Source organism: Neomonachus schauinslandi, chromosome 12 (assembly GCF_002201575.2).
Source record: "Neomonachus schauinslandi chromosome 12, ASM220157v2, whole genome shotgun sequence".
NCBI classification, from domain to species: domain Eukaryota; kingdom Metazoa; phylum Chordata; class Mammalia; order Carnivora; family Phocidae; genus Neomonachus; species Neomonachus schauinslandi.
This window is the reverse complement of record NC_058414.1, coordinates 88677757-88700733: the sequence shown is the minus strand read 5'-3', so window position 1 is coordinate 88700733 and position 22977 is coordinate 88677757. Positions and strand designations below refer to the sequence as shown.

The 22977-nt window shown below is 36.4% G+C and overlaps 1 protein-coding gene across 1 annotated transcript in view; it reads left to right on the top strand.

Moving 5' to 3' along the window:
* Positions 1-953: 953 nt before the first annotated feature.
* MTPN (myotrophin) overlaps positions 954-22977 on the top strand; it is a 54071-nt gene continuing 32047 nt past the window's right edge. Inside the window, exon 1 of the mRNA XM_021692880.1 lies at positions 954-1299. Within this exon, the coding sequence (XP_021548555.1) occupies positions 1228-1299 (72 nt within the window). The 5' untranslated portion in view covers positions 954-1227. The remainder of the gene's footprint in view (positions 1300-22977) is intronic.

The following is a 22977-nucleotide window of genomic DNA, read 5'->3' as shown; positions in this document are numbered from 1 at the left end:
CTTAAAAAAAAAATAGTTCCAGTAAGTTTTTATTGGATCTATGTTCATGTGTGCGTGTCTGGGTCATTAGGGTTGGGGCACAATTCACCTGGAGGCTGTGCCCCGAGGTATATTACACCCAAACTCTAGGCAGAGTAGAACCGGTTTCACAAGAATGGCTCCGAAGCTTCAACCCATTGGAAACAAACGAACAAACAGAAAATTAAAAAACAAAACAAAAAACAAACAAACAAAAAACACGCAAATTGTACGGGACAGTTGGGTTTGCTCTACCCTATGGCATCAAGCTGAATTTCTAGTCCTGGACATAATTTGCTAGTCTGGGAGATGAGTAAAAATTTTCCCCCACCACACGCTGAAATTTTTCCCTCCAAACAACACTATACGTAGTTATTACACTGAATTCACATGGTTATCTGAAGTATCGAAGAGGTCTTTGACGGCAGGCATTATTTTATTCCATCTTTTTAACTATATCCTCAGTGGCCAGCAGAGTCTAGCACGGAGTAGGAGCCCAAGGGAAGAAGAAAGAGAAGGAGCAAAAAAGGGAGGAAAGAGGGAGGGAGGGATGGAAAAAGGTAAAAGAAAGAGGAAAGGAAGGATCGAAAAGAGAAAGGAATTCAAATCGGCCATTCCTACTGGACACTTAGAAGGTGAGCAAGATGCCCTCCAGGGTTGTGTTTTTAAAAGTTTTTCCCACGTGTGTGCCGTGCAAAAACATCCTGGTTCTATCCGAAATAGCCTAACTGGGCCCCCACCACCCCCGCTTGCGGCCCGCGGACTCGCTTCACTGGCCTCTCAGTCCCGCCCACTCCCCGTGGTCCCCGTTCTCCAGCCTGCCAAGCCACTGCGCCTGCGCACGTGGAGCGCTCCGCCGCGGGCCGTCAGGGCGGGGTCCTGAGCAGGGCGTTCCGCCCAGGGGAAGAGGAAGAGGAAGTTGGGGGAGGATCCTAGCTGGGAGTGAACCGGAAGTGCAAACGCTCCTGCTTCTCGTCGGCCAGGCGGAACCTGCTCTGCTGGGCCCGGTGGCCGCAAAAGAACTTTCTTTCTCCCGCCCCAGCGGTCGCCGCGGCCAACTGCCTCGCCCGCCTGGCAGCCTTCCACCGCCTTCTCTTCCCCTCTCCAGCTCCGCGCGGCCCTGTCTCCCTCTCGCCCCGCGGTATTCGCTTGCTGCTACCACCGCCTCCTCGTCTTCTGCCCCGCCGAGCGGCCCGCCCCGCTGCAGTGATGTGCGACAAGGAGTTCATGTGGGCCCTGAAAAACGGAGACTTGGATGAGGTGAAAGACTATGTGGCCAAGGTAAGCGACGACGAGTGGAGTGCGCGAGAGCACGGAGGTGGGTTGCAGATGAGGCTGAGGAAGCTGCTGGGAGCTGGGCTGGCGGGGGTGGGGGGTGGGGAGGAGAGACAGCCTGGATGGAGGTGGCACCAAGGAGAGAAGGGGGTCTAGGAGCGTCTGAACTGAAGGAGGGGTCCGGATAACACGGCCGCGTTCTGTCAGGTAACTGGTTGGTGTGATACAGTCAGGCTCTTCTTGTCTGCCTGCTCCCTGGGGGAGGGGAGGAGTGGTAACCGTCTTTTAGAGTCACTTCTGAGCACTGGTCATTTGAGTTTGGCCCTCTCCTGTGCCGGAGTAACTTAAATCTTTCTTTGAATGGGGTAATTCTCCATCTTAGACCTGCCGGTTGCTGAATGAAGTAACCTAAGTGATTAGAATCAGAGGAACGTTTTCTTGAACTTTGAGCCTTTTGAGAATTTAAAGTATTCATTGACCGTGAAAAAGAGTACCGAAAATAGCAATGGTTAAAATTGTGAAACTCGGTATCACTTCACTGTGAAGTCTTAACTTTGGGTGTGGCCTTTTTCCTCTCCCACACTAAAACAAATACGTATTTGCTTCAAGTGGTAAGGTGGTCACTCAGCACCTGGCAGTGTTTAAGATATCAATAGTTTTCAAACAAGCATGGTGACTTTAGTTACTCCATGTTTATCCTTGATCCCATCTGAAATACTCAAACGAGTCATAAATAGTATGCAGTGTAGTCACAATATGTTTAGGGGTAAAATTGTGATGAAGAAAGCTAATCTCAAACCTAAACTCAAAATACAAAGTTGAATCTTCATTGTGGTGGAATGGTAAGCTGACCTGCCTCCCAACCCTAAAACTGTGCCTTTTGTAATTATGAGAGAACTGACCTGCGATTATAATATGATGGTAATGTAAAAACAAATTTTCCAAAACAAAAGTATAACCTTATGACATAACCATGGAGGGCATGTTGCTTCTAAAAAATATAACTTTATGACATAACCATGGAGGGCATCTTGCTCACCTTCTAAAAGTGTGAGAACTGGATCTAAATTTTAGTTCTTCAGAGGATATGACCGCTGGTATGCTGTTTTTGCTTCAGCGATCTATGTTAGGAAGCAACTAAGCAGAAGCAGAGTTTCTTAAAACTTGCAGGATTGTGTAATCCCATACAATTTAGACTTTTTGCATGCAGAATATGTGTTTTGTTGTTATTTGCAATGGATTCCTAGGACACCATTCGCTGCCTTCTCAGCTAGTGGCAGTCTGAAACCTGACTTATTGGATGTTTCAATCTAAGATTGAAAGGAAGAAATTACTGGGACACTTCAATCCATGGTACACATCCCAGTGGTGGGACACTGCAGTACTCTGGAAGTGAGTGGGCTTTTGTGTTTCTGTTATGGCAGACCTAGGTTATTTGATATACCTGAAATATGAAAAGTTGGTAAGTACTAATGGAGCTTACAGCTACAAAAACAACACCATTTATGTGGTGTCTTCCTGGTACATTATTTTATATCATCCTTGTGAGTCTTGTGAAGTCCTTTTATTCGTCCCATTTTACAGATAGGAGTACTGAGATGGAGGGTACTTAAAACAAAAATCCAGAGTTACAGAGAGAACAAATAATGAAGCCAGAACTGAACTGCTGACTCCAAAACTCAGGCTCTTTAACTGCTCCATTCAGTCTCTCCCAATATAAACTGTAATTGTGAAAGCATATGATACCAAGATTCTAGTAGGACATTCCCCATTTTTTTTTTTTAAGTTTTAAAATCAGGTTGTTATGTTCAGTTTGATTTTGTTCTTTCCCTATTACTACCCTACTGCCTATTCTCATCAAAAGAGACATGCATGAGAGGGAGGCTAGACATTCAAAGAAAAGCAGAAGGAAGTATTAAGAACTGGTTTATCTGAAAAGTTTTGACTGTAATGTAATCCTATGAACAATGAGCTTTTTCCTTAGTTTTATTGAGTAACTTGAATCTCTTAAAATATCTTTTGTTTTGTTAGTGAGAAATACGCAAAAAACCCAAAACCACCAAAAACCAGCAGTCCAGGGTTTACTAAGTTCCCTTATAGTGCTATTCACACTCTCAAGTGCTTATAACATAGTTTCTTCTGCTCAGCAGCCATCTTCCCTGCTTACTCATTGACTCATCTTTTTCATCCACCAATTTATGAACACTCATTATGATACTGAGTTTATGTAATGTGCATTTATCTAAGTAAAAGTATGTAAACAAAGTACATAAAGGAACGTTTGGACTCATCTAATTTTCCTTCTAAGCAGTGAGTCTTTAAAATACTCTCCTCAGTACTCCTATGAAGATCTCGCACATTGTTAATATATAAGAATGGACCTGTAGGTGAAGTATTTTAGTGTTTTCCCTTTTTAAAACTAACATTTTAAAAAATAAATAATCTGGGGCACCTGGGTGGCTCAGTCAGTTAAGCATCTGCCTTTGGCTCAGGTCATGATATCAGGGTCCTGAGATCAAGCCCTGCATCAGGCTCCCGGAGCCTGCTTCTGCCTCTCCCACTCCCCGTGCTTGTGCTTTCTCTCTGTCAAATAAAATCTTAAAAAAAAAAAAAAAAAAATCAATAATCTTACTTTTCTACCTGCTTTTGACTTCTATACAGAAATCTGAAATAAGGATAGGCATAAATTACTGGTTTTAGGTGAGTTCTTAACTCTGAAAAATAAGTTCAGAGTCCCCAAGTCATTGAAAAGTGTATGTTTCTAAATGGAAAAAACAGCATATAAAGAAAATTTTAGGTTAATCCATATTAAATGTTCATCTGTAACATTAAAACAATATCTGAAACAGTTTGGCTTCTTGACTGACCTAAAGACCACACTTGGTTAGTTCATTCATTTTTATTGGGCACCTTTCAGGTCCCAAGCACTCTGCTAGGCCTAGCCCGATAGTGAAGAAGTTGGACACAATGCTCAGGAAACTTAAGCATCTACATTCAGTAGACTTGTATGGGAAAATTTTCATGTTTTTAAAGAAGTATGAAAACTGTAACATCTCACTTACATAAAATTCAGCTTGTCCAATTGCAAAACAAGTGAAAGGCAGAGAGCGAGATCTTCATGAGCAGCAGTAATAGATACTCATAACCCCATCTTCAATCTGTGTACTTCTTCTGGGTGACATTACCTTTGCCTCGTCTTCCATTTCTACCTTTATGTTCATTTCTTCCATTGGAGTTAATTCTGCCTTCACCTGGGCTCCAGTCTTCCTAATAGACGGCTTTGTTCACATAAAATCCAGTTTGAGCCTAGACTGTCTTCTCAGAAACTTTCATTTTTGTTGTCTCCATTTTGACTAATGACCTCTTGACCCACCTATTTGCCCAAATGGGAAAATGGGGGATTTTCCCCAACTTCTGAGTATTGTCAAGACCACCCTCTTCTCTCTCAGCCATTCTTTACTCTCCATTCTTATCACTACTGCTTTCAATTAATTGCTGCGTCTTTCCCGCCTGAACTGTATTTTCCTTGACTATGGTACTCCTCTCTTTCCTAGTCAACTTGCATATCTCTCTGTATTGTGAATTCTGAGCATGTTATCTTTTTCAGCCAACCTCCTACACTGCCCTTAAAATATTTTGTGATTCCCCATTATTAATTTTTCCCCATTATTAATTTTTAAAAGGGCCAACTACTCCTTGGTTTGGAAGACTAGGCCACTATGATCTGGCCCATGCCTGCCTTTCTAAACTCTCCTCTCTTACAAACGCTCTGCTCCAGGCTGTGCCAGGCTGTTTCTTACTTGTATATCTTTACATGTGCTCTTTTTATCCTCCTGGACCAAGTCTGGCTCGCCTCAATCACTAACCCCCAACCTGGTGAGCTCCTATTTATCCTCTGAGCTTAAATACCACTCCTTCCAGAAAAAAACACTTGACTTCAGATGGTGCACTGCTTCTTTTACTGTTTCACTTATCAAATTGCTGTGACTTTGTTTACATGTCTGTCTTTAATTAGGCTCTGAGCCTCTGGAGCTTAGATACTATATTCTTTTTCATCTTTGTATCCAGTACAGTGCCAAGGAATTTCACACATTAAAAGCACATGTTCCAAGAAATTCTTTTTATTCTTGACTTAGCTACAGTTTCAGTATACTTCACTAGCTGTGTAATAAAGATTACCATTAACAGAGTGATTTATATTGCCAGGTACTAGAAGACACTCTGCAAGATCTTTACCTAAGTTTTCATTTGCTTTTTACCCCAGCATTTCAATATAGCTAACAGTATTCCCATTTTTAAGGTTGAGGAAATTGAAACTTAGAGAAGTTAAGCAACTTAACAAGGTCACAGAGTAAGTAGCACAACTGGGATTTAAACACAGAGCTGTCTGAATCTACAGCCCGTATTTTTTTCACTGTATCAGTCTGCCTCGAAATGGTTATCTGGTTTCTTAGCTCAGAGTAGTTTAGCATCAGCACCTTAAGAAAAAGAAAGGGGCTTGCGAGAAGGAGGCACAACAAGTTATCTCTGATTATGAATAAAGACTTAGGAAAATGGCTATAATTATAAAAGTTTTTAACTGTAACAATATAGAAATAGCATAGAGACAACATCTCTTATAAACTTTAAATATCTTCAGAGAGGCTCTCTTTGCTCAAGGTACTCTGTAGAGACTGATTATTTGATAGCTTGTGGAAACTTTTGTATTTATAGTCACACAGTCTTTTTTTTTTTTTTTAAAGTAATCTCTACACCCAAAAATGTGGGGCTTGAACCCACAACCCTGATTCAAAGAGTTGCATGCTCGACCGACTGAGCCAGCCAGGTGCCCCTCTAGTCACACAGTCTCATAATTTATATATTTGAAGACTTATGCAGTGCAGAAAAAGTTAAATTGTGTCTGTTTGCCTTAAGAAACAAAAGTAAACTAAAGTATTGAGATTTCTATTCAGAGTAGTTTCAATTAAACAAATAGCACTTTTGTTTCCCCAAAAGTATGTTCTTAGAATTTTATTTGAGCACTGTGATGCCATGTGTAAATATAATTTCATTTACTTATCACATCAATCCATGAGCATAGTTAATGTTGTTAAACCACCATTTTAGAGATTAAGAGACTGAAGCAAGGATTAACTAGCTTGCCTAAGGTCATAAAACTCTTGAGTAGTAAAGCTGAGATTTGAACTCTGACTTCATAGCTCCTTGCTGTATCCTTCAGCATACCATTGACCTTCATTTCTCATGAATGCTATGTAATTCAGGGGGTACTGTTTTATGCAAGTCTTAAAAATAATCAGCAGGATGGTAATTATCCATTGAGACTACTTAGAGGTGAACTTTTTGGTAGATTTTGAGGATCCGACTCTCCTAGAGGTGAACGTTTGTGAGTTGTATTGGTAAATAGTCCATTATAATCTCCAGCAGGTCTGATGTATGTACTCTCTTGTTTACATGTGCTTCTGTTTCACTTGCTGTGAAATACTATACATCAGGTCTCTAACTTCCCTTTCTCTGTGGTTTCCTTTCCCTCTCCAGCGCCCATTCTAATTACATCTGCCTTTGACACCCTGATAGGTTTGAAAAGCACAACTGTGCACGCTTTGAAAGGATAGGATCTCTTGAACCTGAGAAAAGTATCAGCGCTGATCTTTAGAAATTGCAAGACTTATTGGGATCGCTTTTCATTTTCCTAATAAAATAGGCAATTTAAAAGCAGTCCTAATTTAATCTGTCTTGCATTTATTCATTTTAGGCAGTTTCCCTTTTTTCCATTCCTTTTTTAAATTACCAGGTTCTTATAAAGATTTGTCACTGTATTCTGCCCTTTCTGCGTCAGGGCTGGTGACTCAGTCAGAAAGCAGATATCTCAGCTTGTATAAATAAATATAGGTGCCCTCAGAAGATATAGAAAGTTTAGTATAGATACACTTTTCTGTCTGTCTGTTAGTCTTCTTTTTGAATGTAAAAGAAGATTTTTTTTTATATTGGAAGGCTAGTGTTCACTCTGATGTCCATAGGCTATATATAGTGTTTGGTTTGGAATTGTAAACATTATCCTTACACTAGTGCAGATAGTTAAAAGTGTAAGATATTAAAACTGATTTGATTATAAAAATAATGTAAGCTTTTACTATTTAAAAGGTAACACTGCATTGAATAAAATAAATTGAAACTAAGTGTCCCATTGCCCATTCCCCCCTGCCCAGGTGGTTTCTTTAAAATGTAGGTTGTATTAACGTATTTTTAAGACAGAAAAGCATTAAAAAAACAAAAATTTCCCCGTAATTCTATTATCTAGATAATTCCTGTTAACTTTAAAAAGTGAAATTAATTCAGGAACAGATTAAAAAATACAGCAGCTATGGCTCCCTTCCCTGGTCTCTGTGAACAAAGTGAACCATTCTTAACAGTTTCACATAATTTCAAAGAAACACTGGAAATTCACTTACTTGTCGATTTTCCCACTTAAAAACAATCTGTACATACTTCTACACTTTGCTTTTTTAAATTCCTTAATAATTTATCTTAGGTTCCACAGTGAAGTTTATTCATTCCTCCCCTCCCTTTTTTTTCCAATGGGGCATAGTATTCTATTTTATGAATATACCATAATTTATTTAACTAGTGGTCTATGATAAATATTTTTTCCAGCTTAATTTTGTAATTAAACAGTGCTATCATGATTACCTTTGTATATATACCTTGACAGCTTTTGAGGTTGTATCTGTATTACCCTCCTGATGAAGTTTTGTAAACTTAGGCACACATCAGTAAGCACATTGGACTGATTATTTCCTCACAACATCAGCAGCACTGGGCATCATCACACTTTTTAGTTTTTGCCATTTGAATAATTCAGGTGAAAAATGATACGTTGCTTCAGATTCCATTTTTTAATGAGGAAATCAAACATCAGAACTTTATTAGCATTTGTTTCTTCCCTCCAGATTTCTTATTCATATCTTTTGTTCATTTTTCTATTTAGGTAGTTGGTCTGTTTTTTACTGATTTGCATGAGCCCTTTATAAATTAAGGAAGTTCGTTTTTTATCATAGTTTTTGTAGATTTTTTTCCGGTTTGTCTCTTGACTTCCATCTATTTTGTTGTTGCTCTATAACAGTCTTTACTTTTTATGTGGTAAATATAGCACTTTTTCCCCTTTTGTGACTTGGATATTGTCTCCTGTTTACAGAGACATATTTCTTCTCTGTAAGATTATAGATAAATTTGGTCTTCTAAAACTTTTTCTTTTTTTGGTATTTTAGGCATTTGATCCTTCTGTTACTTACTTTGAAGCTGTTTGGTTTTTTTTTTTTTAAACAGTTTGTTTCCATACCATTTATTGTGTAATTCTTCTTACTAATCTGAGCTATTATCTTCATCATAAGCAGAATTTTGTGTTTGGATTTCTTGCTCTGTTTCTATCCATACTAAATTGCTTTAAATACTGTAGCTTCATAATATATTTTAGCATGACATAGAACCATTTTTCTCTTATATTCTCTTTAGAAAAATTTTTGCAGGAGGTTTCCTTTAAGATTTTTCCCTTTTTTCTATTGTCTCAGGGAAAATATGAGCATTTTTTGAACTACCTCACATTTAACCCTAATGTCTCCATAAGCATTATAACACTTTTTTCTAGCATGTTGGCATCATGTAATCTGAAGAACATAATGCTTTAGGTTTTAATTCTTTATGAAGTATCTTAGGATCAGAGAATATAGTGCAGTGTGGGAATATTCTATATCAAAGTATTTGTAACAGTGAAGTTGTGTTTAGGTAATCAAATCACAGCTGAATTGATCATTTTAAAAGAGTTACTCTAGGTACTATAACAAAGGCCACCTTGTAATGAGAAGTAAGACAGGAATTAATTTTTTTGCAGCTGTATCTTTATGGTATTAATAGTTCTGATAGCTTGATTTTTTTTTTTTTTTTTTTTTTTTTGGTCCACAAAACCCTTCTCTAGGGGGGGGGGGGGGGTGGTTTTTTAAAAAAAATAAAAAAAAAAAAAAAAGTTTACTTAAAAAAATAAGGGGGAAAAAATTTTTTTTTTTTTTTTTTTTTTTTTTTTCATTTTTTTTTAAAGATTTTATTTATTTATTTGAGAGACAGAGAATGAGAGAGAGCAAGCACATGAGAGGGGGGAGGGTCAGAGGGAGAAGCAGACTCCCTGCCGAGCAGGGAGCCCGATGTGGGACTCCATCCAGGGACTCCAGGATCATGACCTGAGCCGAAGGCAGTCGCTTAACCAACTGAGCCACCCAGGCGCCCCAAAGAGTTATGTTATCTTAAAGCTCTAGAGGCCCATACAATAATTAATATGTATGAAAGTAACCTTGAGCTTCAAGAAAAGTTTAGATTTACTCTACTTTTCTCTTATTTAAAAAGCCAGAGATGTGTAGGATATATTTTGGAAAGATTTCCATTTGACTATATAAAATAATAAACATTTTGATACTTAGGTCTAAATTCTTGACCTTCTGAAAAATTTAGATATCAAAGAAAGGGGGTTGTAGATAATAAGCACTTTGCCCATAGTATAATAGAAGCAATAACAGTCTCCTTAGGGAATTTGGAATTTCATTGTTGGGTTAGCCATAGGGTTAATGGCTTTGGATTTAAACCCTCTTGCTCTGGCTCTCTTAACTAATTGGATTGCGTGAGCAAATTAGTTCCCCATTCAGAACCTGGGTTTCCTCAATTGGGGGAACATCAGGCTATTAATAATACCTACTTGATATATCTCAACTCTGTACCATTTTCCCTGGCATGTGGTGAGTGTTAGCCGAGAAATGTTAGCCATTGTTACTCATAATAATAAACATAAATTTGTTTAGAAGCAAAATTACTTGAATTTATCACCCAGTCCACCTGCCTTATTTTGTAGATGAGGAAAAATTAGTTGTTAATGGGCTTGACCCAGATCATACTGCTAATAAGGATTAGGACTTCTTTGCAGTTTTCTGGAACCAGAACAGGTGCTCCCCCCCCACCACCACCACCACCAAACTATGGTATTTTATAATAAAGTACTTTGTACTTTATACTAGTTACTACTTCTGTTGGAATATTCTTTTTTGCCCCGCCCTATCTGCATAGTAAATTTCTGCTTATTTTTAAAGTTGTTTTTCTGCATAGCATTCCCTGTTTGTGCAGTTAACTCCTCATTTATGCCAATGTGGTATCTAACATAGAACTTTTTCACTATGTTTATGCTGTAGTGCAGTTTCTTTAACTGGAGAGCTATGGGCTCCTGATTTAACCAACAAGTCCCTGGACTTGAATTAGAAAAACAGTGGTTTAAGAAACTCAAATCTTGGGGCGCCTGGGTGGCTCAGTCGTTAAGCATCTGCCTTCGGCTCAGGTCATGATCCCAGCGTCCTGGGATCGAGCCCCACATCAGGCTCTCTGCTCCGCGGGAAGCCTGCTTCTCCCTCTCCCATTCCCCCTGCTTGTGTTCCCTCTCTCGCTGTGTCTCTCTCTCTGTCAAATAAATAAATAAAATCTTTAAAAAAAAAAGAAAAATCTTGTTCTATGGAAGTCGTGCTCTTGTCTTTAAGTTTTGAATATTCAAAAAGTTTTGTGTTAATGACTGGTTGAAAAAAAACAAAGGTGCCTGTGTAGGAGTGGATCATTTGTTACCATTTAGATATTTGAATAGTACCTCTCAAACTTGAGAACTCAGAGATTACCTCCCCCCAAATATTTCACATCTTGATTTAAGATACAGTGTTTATAGTGGGGCTTTTATCTCTTGGGGGGTGGGGCTTCCCAGAATTTGAAGGCCCTTCCTGTGTTTGAGGAGTTCCCTCTTACATAGTGTGAATCTTGGTGAAATGCAAGGCCTACCACAACAAAAGCCAAAAAGGACAAATAAATTGCTTTTCCTGTCTGCATTTAGGAAATGGGCCCAAAATTCATAACCCTAATTGGATGCTTTTTTCTGGAGCTGATAAAAAGACGCAGGTGCTGTAAAGGATATGGCTGCAGCAATAAAATGTGCAGTTTCCAAAACGAGAAGTAGCGGTATGCCCATTGTGGCGTCTTCTGTGCCCAGGTGCTTCTTGTGACAGATTTTGGTTTTATTTCTTTATTTTGAAGCCTCCTTCATGCCTGCACGTTTACTGAGCTTGATTCTTCAAGCTTCCAAGTAATTCTGAGATATTTTGAGTATCTGTTTAATTTCTGTTCCTCATTATGAATTGGTTTCTGCTGCTTGTAATTAAGAACCCCATATTAATTTTTACTTGCTTATCCTCCCTTCTTGTACTGTGAGCTCTTTGAAGATAGAAATTATCTTTGTATTTCCAGCATTTATCACATTGTCTCTTATCTGCTTTATAGTTTGGGTTGAATTGGTATTCTAGGAACTAGCCCTTCCTTTGTTGTTTCCAAAGTTGTTTTGCTATATTCCTCTTTGTAACAGATGTTCTTAGTGTAAATGATGTTCCTTCATATTTCCTCCCTTGAAAATAGCTCTTAAGTTTTCAAAGTCTTTCTTTTAAACTCAGTAAACTTTGTCCAGCTTTTTCACACTATTAACAGTAGTTGTGGAATACAATAATAATGACAACAGTTGTTTAGATATAATACCAGCTTTTACTTGTAAAGATGGCCATCACTTTAGAAGTTCAGTAGAGAATTTTTAAAACCATATAGTCTCAATAAAAGTAAAGGTAGTTTTTATGGTTGTTTTCTTGTGAAGAATAAGAATGAATCATCATTGCTTTTTCATTGGCATTAATGAACAAATATTAAAATCCATACTTAATACCACATAAAACAATATAAAAGCGCATGGACCATCAAACCAATAAAATTGAAAGCTGTCTAGCTGCAAACTAAGTCCTTGGAAAACACCTTTATTATTTGTTATTTTAAAGCCCTCAAGAGTATTTCACTTTGGATTCCAACAGACCAGGGTTTGATCCCAATCCTACTACTTATTAATCTTGACCAAGTTATTTAATTTCATCAGCCTCAGCTTTCTCATCTGTAAAGAGGGATTGTGATAATAACCAATTCAGATAATTTATCTAATTTTTAAAAGAGACAGTGAATGTAAAATTCAACAAAACAGTGCCCAACACATTGTAACTGCATAGTGAATGTTTGCTATTTGTGTTGTTGTTGTTATGTGGATCCATAAGAGGAGTCTTAGAGAGGCCAGGGCTCTCTTAGGCTTTGTGAGCCATACAGTCTCTATCATAGCTCTTCATCTCTGCAGTTACGCAAAAACAGCCATAGATGATATATAAGCAAATAAGCATGTCTGTGTTCCAATAAAACTTTATTTACAAAAACAGGCAGAAAGCTGGATTTGGCCCATGGGTCAGAGTTTGCTCATCCCTGTATAACACTGAAGTTACAAAAACTGGCTTGTCTGATAAACTAAATTTTATTTCTTTCTCCTTGAGATTTTGAGATCTAAAATAATGAACATGTATGATCAAATATAAGACTTCTTTTGGGGCTCAACATTTCCAAAAATACGATTCAGAAATTTTTCTGGTTTAAAGATATTGAAGTCTTCAGACCTGGAAAATCTACGTGTAGATAGGGCATGAGAAAGAAAGAGGTTGAATGAAATTCTTTAAAAGAAAAGCAGAGTCTTGGGGTGCCTGGGTGGCACAGTCATTTTAGCATCTGCCTTTGGCTCAGTGATCCCAGGGTCCTGGGATCGAGCCCTACATCGGCTCCCTGCTCAGCGAGGAGCCTGCTTCTCTCTCTCTTTCAAATAGATAAATAAAATCTTAAAAAAAAAAAAAAAAAGAGTCTCTATAGTAAATTTGCTCCTTAGGCAAGAGGCCTAGAATTATTCTGAAAATTAGGAATCATTACCTGTATACATGAAAACAAAACTAATTTAGATCATTAAACTGAAAGGGAATTCTAAAAAATCTTTATGGCTGTCAAAGGTCATCCTTCACCAAAAACGCTCCCAGAATTCTCTCTCCAGCTCCAATGCCAGTCCTAAGACCTTGTTTGATTTCCAAACTGTGGAAGTGAAAGAGAAGGCTAGTTATTACAGTTCTCATTGGTTCATTCATAATTCATTCAGCAGATATCATTTGAGCGCCTATAATACCAGCTGCTGTATTCAATAAGCATAGGAATACAATAATGAATATTTCTAACGATCCATTTTCTTTAGTAGGTTCAGTTAAAAGGGTGTACAGGACAAACAATAAGATAGTTGCATGGGTTCTGGATAAATTATTTTCTTATTTAAAACATGACATGAATAAAACTTAGAAAGCAAACATACAAATATGTTAAGGAATCATATAATTTCTGTAGAAATAATAGACTGCTATAAGAGCTAAGAAAAAGTTATATTTGGTTACAGTATAGAGAAGAATCAGCGCTATAGAACATCAAATTCAAAATGGAAGATAATGGGAACAGAATGTCTTCTCTTTGAGGGCTTACTCTATGTTAGGTATGGTCCTACAGAATAAGTTAATATGCATGTAGATATGCATATAATTTAATCTCTGTCTACCCAGGTAGGCTTTATCTCCATTTTTTAGGTAGAGATGAAAATTAAGTAACTTGCCTGAAATCCTACAGCTAGTAAGTGGAAGGATAAGATTTGATCTGACTCATTCCAAAAGAGTATTCTTTTCCATCATTTGCACTGAAATTTTTCAGAGCTACAAATGAAATACATACGTGGAAAAAACTGAAGATTATTATGATATATAAAGCATTGAGATTAAACCAGCAAAAGATAGAGAAGAACATACAAGTTTGAACTGATAAATAGAAATACAAGTTTTCACAAAATTGGAAATAGAGGGTCCCCACATTTTATTCAAAATCGGGAAACGTAAATGAGGAGCATAACACATCCTGACTAAAATGATTGTGAAGATTTTTTTTTTTTAGTCTGTATGCTTATAGGCAAAATAATAACATGAATTTTAAGAGGTTAAATCATCTTACCTTTAGATTATTTTCTGTGATAGTACTGGATAATAGTGAAACAAGCAGGTCTGTCAGGAATAAAGCATATAATATATTCAAGTTGTCACTATTTTGTGATGGTGATAGAAAAACAATCTTAATATATACACCCCCTTCCCCACTGAATAGATTTCTGCAGAGATCACATTTAAAATTGTAGGAATTGGGGCACCTGAGTGGCTCAGTCATTAAGCGTCTGCCTTCAGCTCGGGTCATGATCCCAGAGTGTTGGGATCAAGCCCCGCATCGGGCTCCCTGCTCAGTGGGAAGCCTGCTTCTCCCTCTCCCACTCGCCCTGCTTGTGTTCCGTCTCTCTCTGTCAAATAAAATCTTTAAAATTGTAGGAATTGAATTACTCTTTCCCTTCTGTCTGTCTTCTCTCTTGCCCCCTCCTTTCCTTCCCTTTTCCCTCTCCCCTCCTGTCATGGGTTTATTTACAGATACAAACTTTAGGAATGTAAACCTTTGGATCCAGACACAAGACATTTCCCAGGCTACATAAGATTTTTGGAATAAATTCCAGCTGTGGAGCCATGAATTAGTTTCTTGAAAATGAAGCTAATTTTTGATCATATGAAGTTTTCCAAATTGAGATACTACCATAATGTTTTGAATGGATTTTTTTAATTTTGATAGTCTGTCTTCATATAAATGCATGCATTCTGTTAAATTAAAATTTTAATTTTATACCACCAGTAAAAATTCTAATACTTCACTATTTCCATCTGAAAATTTCTAAGTGTGACTGATTGCTTTAAAACCTTCCAAAGAAGAAAAATAAAGTGAGTTTTTAATAAGTAAATTAGCTATATAAAATTCATTTAAGTGACAGAAGTAGTCATCTGGAAAAAAAAAAACAACTTAGGTTAAAAGTTCTGTGTAGTGTGTAGATGAGGGAATATACCGTGAGATTTGAGCTCTTAACTTTCATGGGCTTTCATTTAAAAACTTTTTTGTTAGTAAAAAAGGTAGATACTTAACACTTTTATTAGTTAAAAATACTTATAAACAGTTAAGCATTATGTTTGCACTTAAAATTTTTTCTAGTTCACGGTTTGATTTTCATTAGTTCTGTGTGATACTGGTAAGTAAATTAATGAAAATGAACTATAATTTGAATATATACTTCCAGAACCTTGAATAGTCTTAAGTTTAGAATCCTGGAGACAGAAAAACATAGTTATTTGCATAACTATGTTAAAAACACAGAACTTTGTTTTATCTTGTAGTTCTCATTTTTAAACAAGGTGTATGTTTTTTTACTGTGAACAATTTCTTTTTTCAAAAAAATTTTTTTGCCAGATTCTCAGGCATCATTAACCATTGAAATATGTTAAAATTACTACCATTTGTAGTAATTTTTGTCAGTGAAGATAACCCCACAGTTGGGAACGTGTCTGGGGTGACTGACCCTGGTAGATTTTAGAAGGTGATTACTTTGGTCAGGATCAGTGTAGGAAGGATTTTAACTAGTAATAAGAAATTATTCTTCAAAACAATTTAAAATGTTTTCTGTGGATGCATCGTTATTGATTAAGTAGGTGCTCATTAAAGGAATGCTTATGGGTATTATTCCTGTTCATTACTTTGAAATGAGTTCATTTTTATAATATTGAAAGTTTGATGCATTTGGTGTGACAGACCTTTCCTGATAACTTTGTAGAAAATATGTAGAATTAAGAGCAAGTTGATGAAATATTTCTCAGACTTTCTCCCTTTTTCTTGTGCCATCTACCTGTATCTTTTTTGTTTTCTTTGCTCCTCAGTGGCAAATTAGACATTTGAATCCACTGCTATGTAATTTATAACTCTGGTACTTTTTATCCACTAATATCACTAGTGCAGTATTATGTAATTCTTGGCAAAATTGTATCCTGAGGCAAGGACTTGTAACCTCGAGGGGCAGGGGAGAGAGGACAGAGGGACAGTTGTAGGAAAGGAGAGGCCATAGCATTTATCCAGTTCTCAAAAGGTTCTGTCATTATCCAAATACTACAGTCTTAAGGAAATTCTGAACTCTGAGTGGGGAAAGGTAAATACTTAGCTGTAACTGAATTACTGGGCACATTGACTCAACTATATAGAATTTGTTAAATTTAATAGTTTTACTGCATTCTGCTGTCAGTCAGGTGTCCAGTATTAACTTACATGCTGTGCTACAAAATGGTCACACGTATGCTAATTTAGTCTACTCTTTGTTAAGTAGCTTTTGAGGACACTGGTTTCTTGTGACAGTACAGTAGAACTCAGTTGCAGCAACATGTAGGTATCTTGGAGATCAAAGGAGGCAAATTACTTGTGTATTTTCACCTGAAAAAAGTCCTAAAAAAGAGTTCTCTGCAAGAGTCAAATGACCATTTCATTTGGAAATATTATAAAGAATGCTATCCCAGTCTGAATGTTTATTATTCAGATGAACCTAATGTGTAGTAGAGACCTGCAGGAAGTACTGGATCTAGTAAATATCCCCCCCCAAAACCACGGTTTTGAGATGCATATAAAAGGTTTTGCTTTTGGGGTGCCTAGGTGGCTCAGTCAGTTAAGCATCTGCCTTCAGCTCAGGACATGATCCCGGGGTTCCAGGATCAAGCCCCACTTTTGGGCTCCCTGCTCAGCAGGAAGTCTGCTTCTCCCTCTCACTCCGTCCCTCTGCCCCCCTGCCCCCCGCTTGTGCTCGCTCACTCGCTCTCCTAAATAAATAAATAAAATCTTTTTTTAAAAAAAAGATTTTGCCATTAAAAGGACAGGAAATCTGAAACTATTGAAAGTGTATACGTATTTGTAAATATGGTTTTATTCCATATTAAAACCATTTAGGAGAGTAGATAAGGCAAATACTGAAAAAAAGCTGGGGAAATCTGGTGAAAGGAAGATGTAGAAAAATAGAAATACAAAGTAAACTAGACTAGGTAAACTGACCTACTCTCTATTTGGACTGTGGATGATGGAGATAGAACACTTCATAACACAAAGCCCCTTGAAATGATTTTTTTTTTGTTCACCATGGTACCTACCGTTTGTCCCTTATTTGCCTTAAACTTCCAGAAGCTATACTTAACAGTGCAGTAGTACTAGCAGCCCACCAGAAGAAAAATTACCCTCTGGGACTGTGTAAGTGATTAAAATGACAATATCCTTAGAATATAGGTAAAGCAAACCAAAGACCTAATACTTGTCCTGTGTTACAAATAAACATAATGATATTCTAATAGCCACCATGTAATATTAGGTTATTTGCGGAATGCTTTGTCTACATTTTCTCATTTAATTCTCATAAACATTTGGTGTAAAAAAGACACCATGAAAGATTGTTTTTACAGGTAAGGTTACTGAGAATTGAAGAAATTTAAGTAATGTGCCCAAGTTAACCAAGCCAGTAAATGGCAGAGCCAAGATTTGTCTCTAGATGTTTGATTCCATAAACCACTCTCATTCCATTACATGAACGGGATTATTTTTTTTAAAAACTGAGGGGGTAGAAAAATGAGTTTTAATTTTTTTTTTTTTTTTTTTTTTTTTTTTTACGACTTAACAAAAACCTGTTGTCAAAAGAGAAACTTCTAGAACCACAGTGACCGTAGTCCAGCTCATGCTATGCGAATTACAGCTGTCACTTGACCTGATGAACTTGTGTCTTTTTGTTCACTTCTGTACATTTCTACCATGTAGAATAATGTCTAGCTCTTAGTGGGAGCTTATAAATATTTGTTGAATAAATGACCAGATAAATGACTAGTGAATGAAAAAAATCTCTAAAGCTTGAAGGTCTTATAAAAGATCTAGAGCTGTACATACGATGGTAAGAGTTTATATAGAAAGAGCTTGTAGTTATTCTCTATCCAGAAGATGAAATCAAGATCTGATTAAGGAGTATCAGCTTGAGCTGAAAGTCACTGGCAAGATTTGAGTCTAAATGGCAGGAAAAGAAGAGCATCCAAAATCTGAACAGGAAATAAAATGTTAACAGAGACAGAAACCAGGTGAACCAGTTCCCCTTCATGTTGGCATTAGCAAACTGGCAGAAAAGGGGTCTGAATCAGTGTAAGGGGGAGCTATAATATTGTCTTGGGATTTAACTCTTGTCACCCAGTGCATTAGGGTTCTTCGGTGCTTTTAACGAGTTTCTAAGGTGTAATACAAAAGATAAGGAGATTAAAAAAAAAAAAAAATGCCAGGCCACTTTGAGTTAGTCATATAAAAAATTATTTATTTAAATCATTATAAGACTTCTTTACCTTTGATAGAGAACATTGCTCATTATTGCTTTTATAATTTGTTATTCAAGAGGCAACAATGATATTATTAAACAATACCACCAAAGCCAGGTATTCGTTTGCTGGTTTTGCTTAAAATGAAAGGTGAATTCAGCACCTACTTTGGCTCCTAGACTTTGACTCAAAATATTAAGACTTATTTTTTAAAATAAGGCTTGGAGATTTTCTGCAGTTAGTCCTAAAAGTGCTATATGCTGTTAATTCTTGTTTTCATTCCGAATACTCATTTTTTTTTTAAGATTTTATTTATTTATTTGAGAGAGAGAGAGCACAAGAGGGGAGAAGGTCAGAGGGAGAAGCAGACTCCCTGCCGAGCAGGAAGCCCGATGCGGGACTCTATCCAGGGACTCCAGGATCATGACCTGAGCCGAAGGCAGTCGCTTAACCAACTGAGCCACCCAGGCGCCCATTCCAAATAGTCATTTTTATAAGGATATACTTTGAACAGGCTTGTGAATAATAATTCTAAAGGAAATAGTGGACTCTGTGTGTGTGTGTGTGTGTGTGTATTTATGTGTGTATACATATATTATAAACACTGGGGTTCTTTTCTCAAACATTGAAAACTCTTAAATGAACTCTTATTTTTGATTTTTACAAAACTAGAAAAATAGATCTTTGAATCTGAAGTCAGACATTCTGAGGTTAATTATCTTTGGAAGCAAGATGGATGATGTTTCTCTACAGTTTTTTTAATGGATTTTTAAATTTGTAAAAATTGTCATTACTTTTTAGCTAATATGGAACGTTACCAGAATCAGTATACTTAAAATTTTTGTTGTTGCAAGATCTAGGCAAAATAATAAATGTTTTCAAAGTCTAATGTGAAATAAAATAATGGACAGATTTTAAAAAGCCATGTAACTTTATATTAACACTCTCACAAAAGCTGTGGTTTTCCACAGTTTTGGGTCCATCCATAAGTAATATTCTTACCTTTAATATAATAATTTAATATTTTTACCTTTATTTTCAAAATATTAATTTTCCAGTGTTGAGCTCTTCTTTGCTTCATCAGTAATTTAGGACATTCACTATTGGTTTCATTGTGTGTGTGTGTTTGTGTGTGTAAATTTGGGTGTTTTTTTGTGTTATTTTTGTTGTTTCCTCCTTTGGTGTTTTTTTTGGTCCTGGTTTGTGTTTATATGAAAGCTTTTGGTATTAATTTTTAGTTTTATTGCAGTGAGGTTAGAGAATAGGTTCTATAAGGTTTTCAACTTAGGCTGTATTGAGGTTTTCTTTGGTCTGTTACAATCAAGTTTTGTTAATCATGGAAGTTAAAGGTGTAGTTTCCATAAGGTACAAAATTTGATATATATTCAATCTTTTTGATTACTAATCATGCCTGCTGTATTCTTACCTGCCAAAGACTGAGATTATTATGATAGTCTCTCACTACGGTGCTATTTTTGTCAGTTGTTTTCTTGATATTCTTTGGTAGATTCATGACTAACATACACGTTTTTTAAATGTAAAATGAACATCTTTTTCACATATACTTTTCTTTGCCTTGAGTTCAACTTTGTCGTATATTAATGTTACTCATTAATTTTTTTAGATATATGTACCTGATATATTTTTGCCCATTCGTTTATATTTTTTCACATTTTCTCACATTATTTTATTTTTAGGTGTGTCTCTCATTGGATTTTTACTTGCTTTTCTTTTTGCCAGTGTTATTTAACAAAATCCAAGATTCATTCTTTATCTTTAAATTTGATAGTTAAACCTACTCACATTTGTTGACATAACTGATCAATTTAAATTTTCTTTTTAGACTTTGAATTTATTTTGTTTAAACTTACTTTCATTTTGTCTTTTTTTTTTTTTTTTTTTTTTTTAGCCATAGGCATTTATTTTATCGGCTTCCTTTCCTTCCATGACTTGAAAGGTATTCATTTTTTTAGTTCTACCAGAACTTAAATTTCATCAGAAAAAAAGTGTTTGAGTCTAAATTTTGCTAAGCAGTAACCTTTAGTTTGTTTTAGTTTTTCAAAACAAAAATATGTGTGTTGCTTTAATTGATTATAAAAGTAATGGATTTTTAAATTTTTAATGGATTTTTCATTTTTAAAAGATATAATGTTATTTGAAAATCAGAAAGTGAGAGTATTCTCATAGTCCTGGTCTCTAAAGATGACAGCTAATCAATTTATTGTATATATTCCTTGAAATTTTATATGATTATAGATAAATATATAGTCTTGGAAGTTTTGAAGTAAGTGCGATCATTCCTGCTTTATTCACTCAACAGCATGGTCATCTCCCCATGTCAGCAGTACAGAATTAGGGCAAGTCATCTTCATTGTGCCTCAGTTTCCTTGTAAGGGAATAGTAGTACTAATTTAATTTCCTAACGCTTTTGTGGTAATTAAGTGAATTAATACCTGGAAAGTACTTCTAACAGTGCCTGGCCACATGGTAAGCATTGAGGAACTATGTTATTTTCATCTTAAATGATTCTGCATAGTATTTCATGGAGGATATGCCATCATTTATTTTAAAGTCTCCCGTGTACAGTATTTAGTTGGGATTGTGTCCCTTAATAAGGTCCAAATAAGATAGAACCTAGTCAGTTTTTATTTTCTCACCTGCTTTCTGTTTTCTGTAAATGTGTGATTGTATGTGCTTGTTAAAAATCTATGTCTTCTCTCAAGACTTCTTTTTGACATCTGTATTATCTAGTTTTTAACCATATTTGTTTAAGTAAAGACTTTATGATGCCCAAACTCCCCATTCTTGTGTTGTAATTTTGAATTCATTTCTTCTATTTCACTAAAGCAATAGTTCTCAAAGTACTGTAGATCTCATAGATGTCTGGGGGCCCCAGGGACCTCTTCAAGATATCCATGAGGTCAGAACTATTTTCATAATAATATTAAGACTTTCTTTGCTCTCTTCACTATGATGATACTTCTACTGATGGCGCATAAGCAGAGTTCAGTAAAGCCACTGTGTTAATCAAGGCAGCAGCGCCAAACTATATGGCTGCTCGTCATTGTGAACCTTACCCCACACACGCACAATTAAATATATGCCAGTTTCCCTTCAGAGTGCCCTTGATGAAACGTTAAACATTCACTTTCATTAAACCTTGATTATGGTGTACATTTCTTTCATATTCTTTGTGAAGAAATGGAAAGTATTCATAAAGCACTTTCACAGTTGGAGCTGCAACCTGAACTAGCTGCCTTTTTGAGGGAGCAAACCCTGCAAATTATAAATTTGGTTATTCAGTCTTGGCTATTTGGCAGATAATTTCTTGAAAATGAAGTTCGTGAGCCTGTCAGTTAAAGGAAAATAGCTTGAAGAAAAAAGTCAAATTTTGGAACATTTATATCTGCCATTTTGAGCCTGACAGCTTCCCAGTACTTAAGGGCTTTGCTGATGAGGTTGGAAGTGTTATCAGTGAATGTGATTGTTTTGGTACTGAAAAAGAAGTGAGTCAACATTTGGAAGATCTGTGTAACTCAATAAACCAATACTTTCTAAATGACCAATGCATTACAAAATCATGCATATTTATAAAAGAGCCATTCAAAGTGTAAATAGACTGATGGGTTTTAATGTAACAGAGTATGAAGTTCATTGATACAGTGACAGATTCCACATTGTAAGTAATCTTTAACAGACTACCACTTGTTGAGTTTTAGTGTAGTGTCAAAGAAAATCCATAATTAACTGAAAAGGCTGTTAAAAACATGTTAAATTTTGGGTGCCTGGGTGGCTCAGATGATTAACTTCTGCCTTCAGCTCCTTCAGTTCAGTTCACGATCTCAGGGTCCTGGGATTGAGGCCCTTTCTTGGGCTCCTTGCTCAGCGGGGAGCCTGCGTCTCCCCCTCTCGTCCCTCTCCCTGCTCATTTTCTTTCTCTCTCTTCCTCAAATAAAATATTTTTTTTAAAAAGTTAAATTTTTTACTTGTTCAACTACATATCTGTGGGAGGCCAAATTTTCTTCATATATTTTGGCCAAAACGATATGTCAAAACGAATGTGACAGCAGATATGAGAAGTCAGCTGTCCTCTGTTAAAGCAGACATTAAAAAGAATTGCCAAAAAAAAAAAAAAAAAGTAATGCAATGTCACCCTTCACCTTTTGAAGGAGAGGGGAAGAGGACTATAGTTATTTTTTATTTTTAAAAATCTCATTTATGTTAACATGCAATGTGTTTCTTTTTGTTATTTCTAAATGAATTAATAAATATTTAAAAGGTTTTCTGCTTTGATAAATACCCAACCATTATAAACAAAAATCACTTTGGGATGCTGAGACTAAATGTTGGAGAATTTACTGCACCAGAAGTCCTAAGGTACTGCTTACCTCCTCCTCCTTCCCTCATGGGAGCATCATTGGTGTATTTTCTGATTTGCTGGTACCCAAGACTGCCTTTGCCTTTACACGTGAATGTTGATTTGCTTGTGTGGAATGGATGAGTC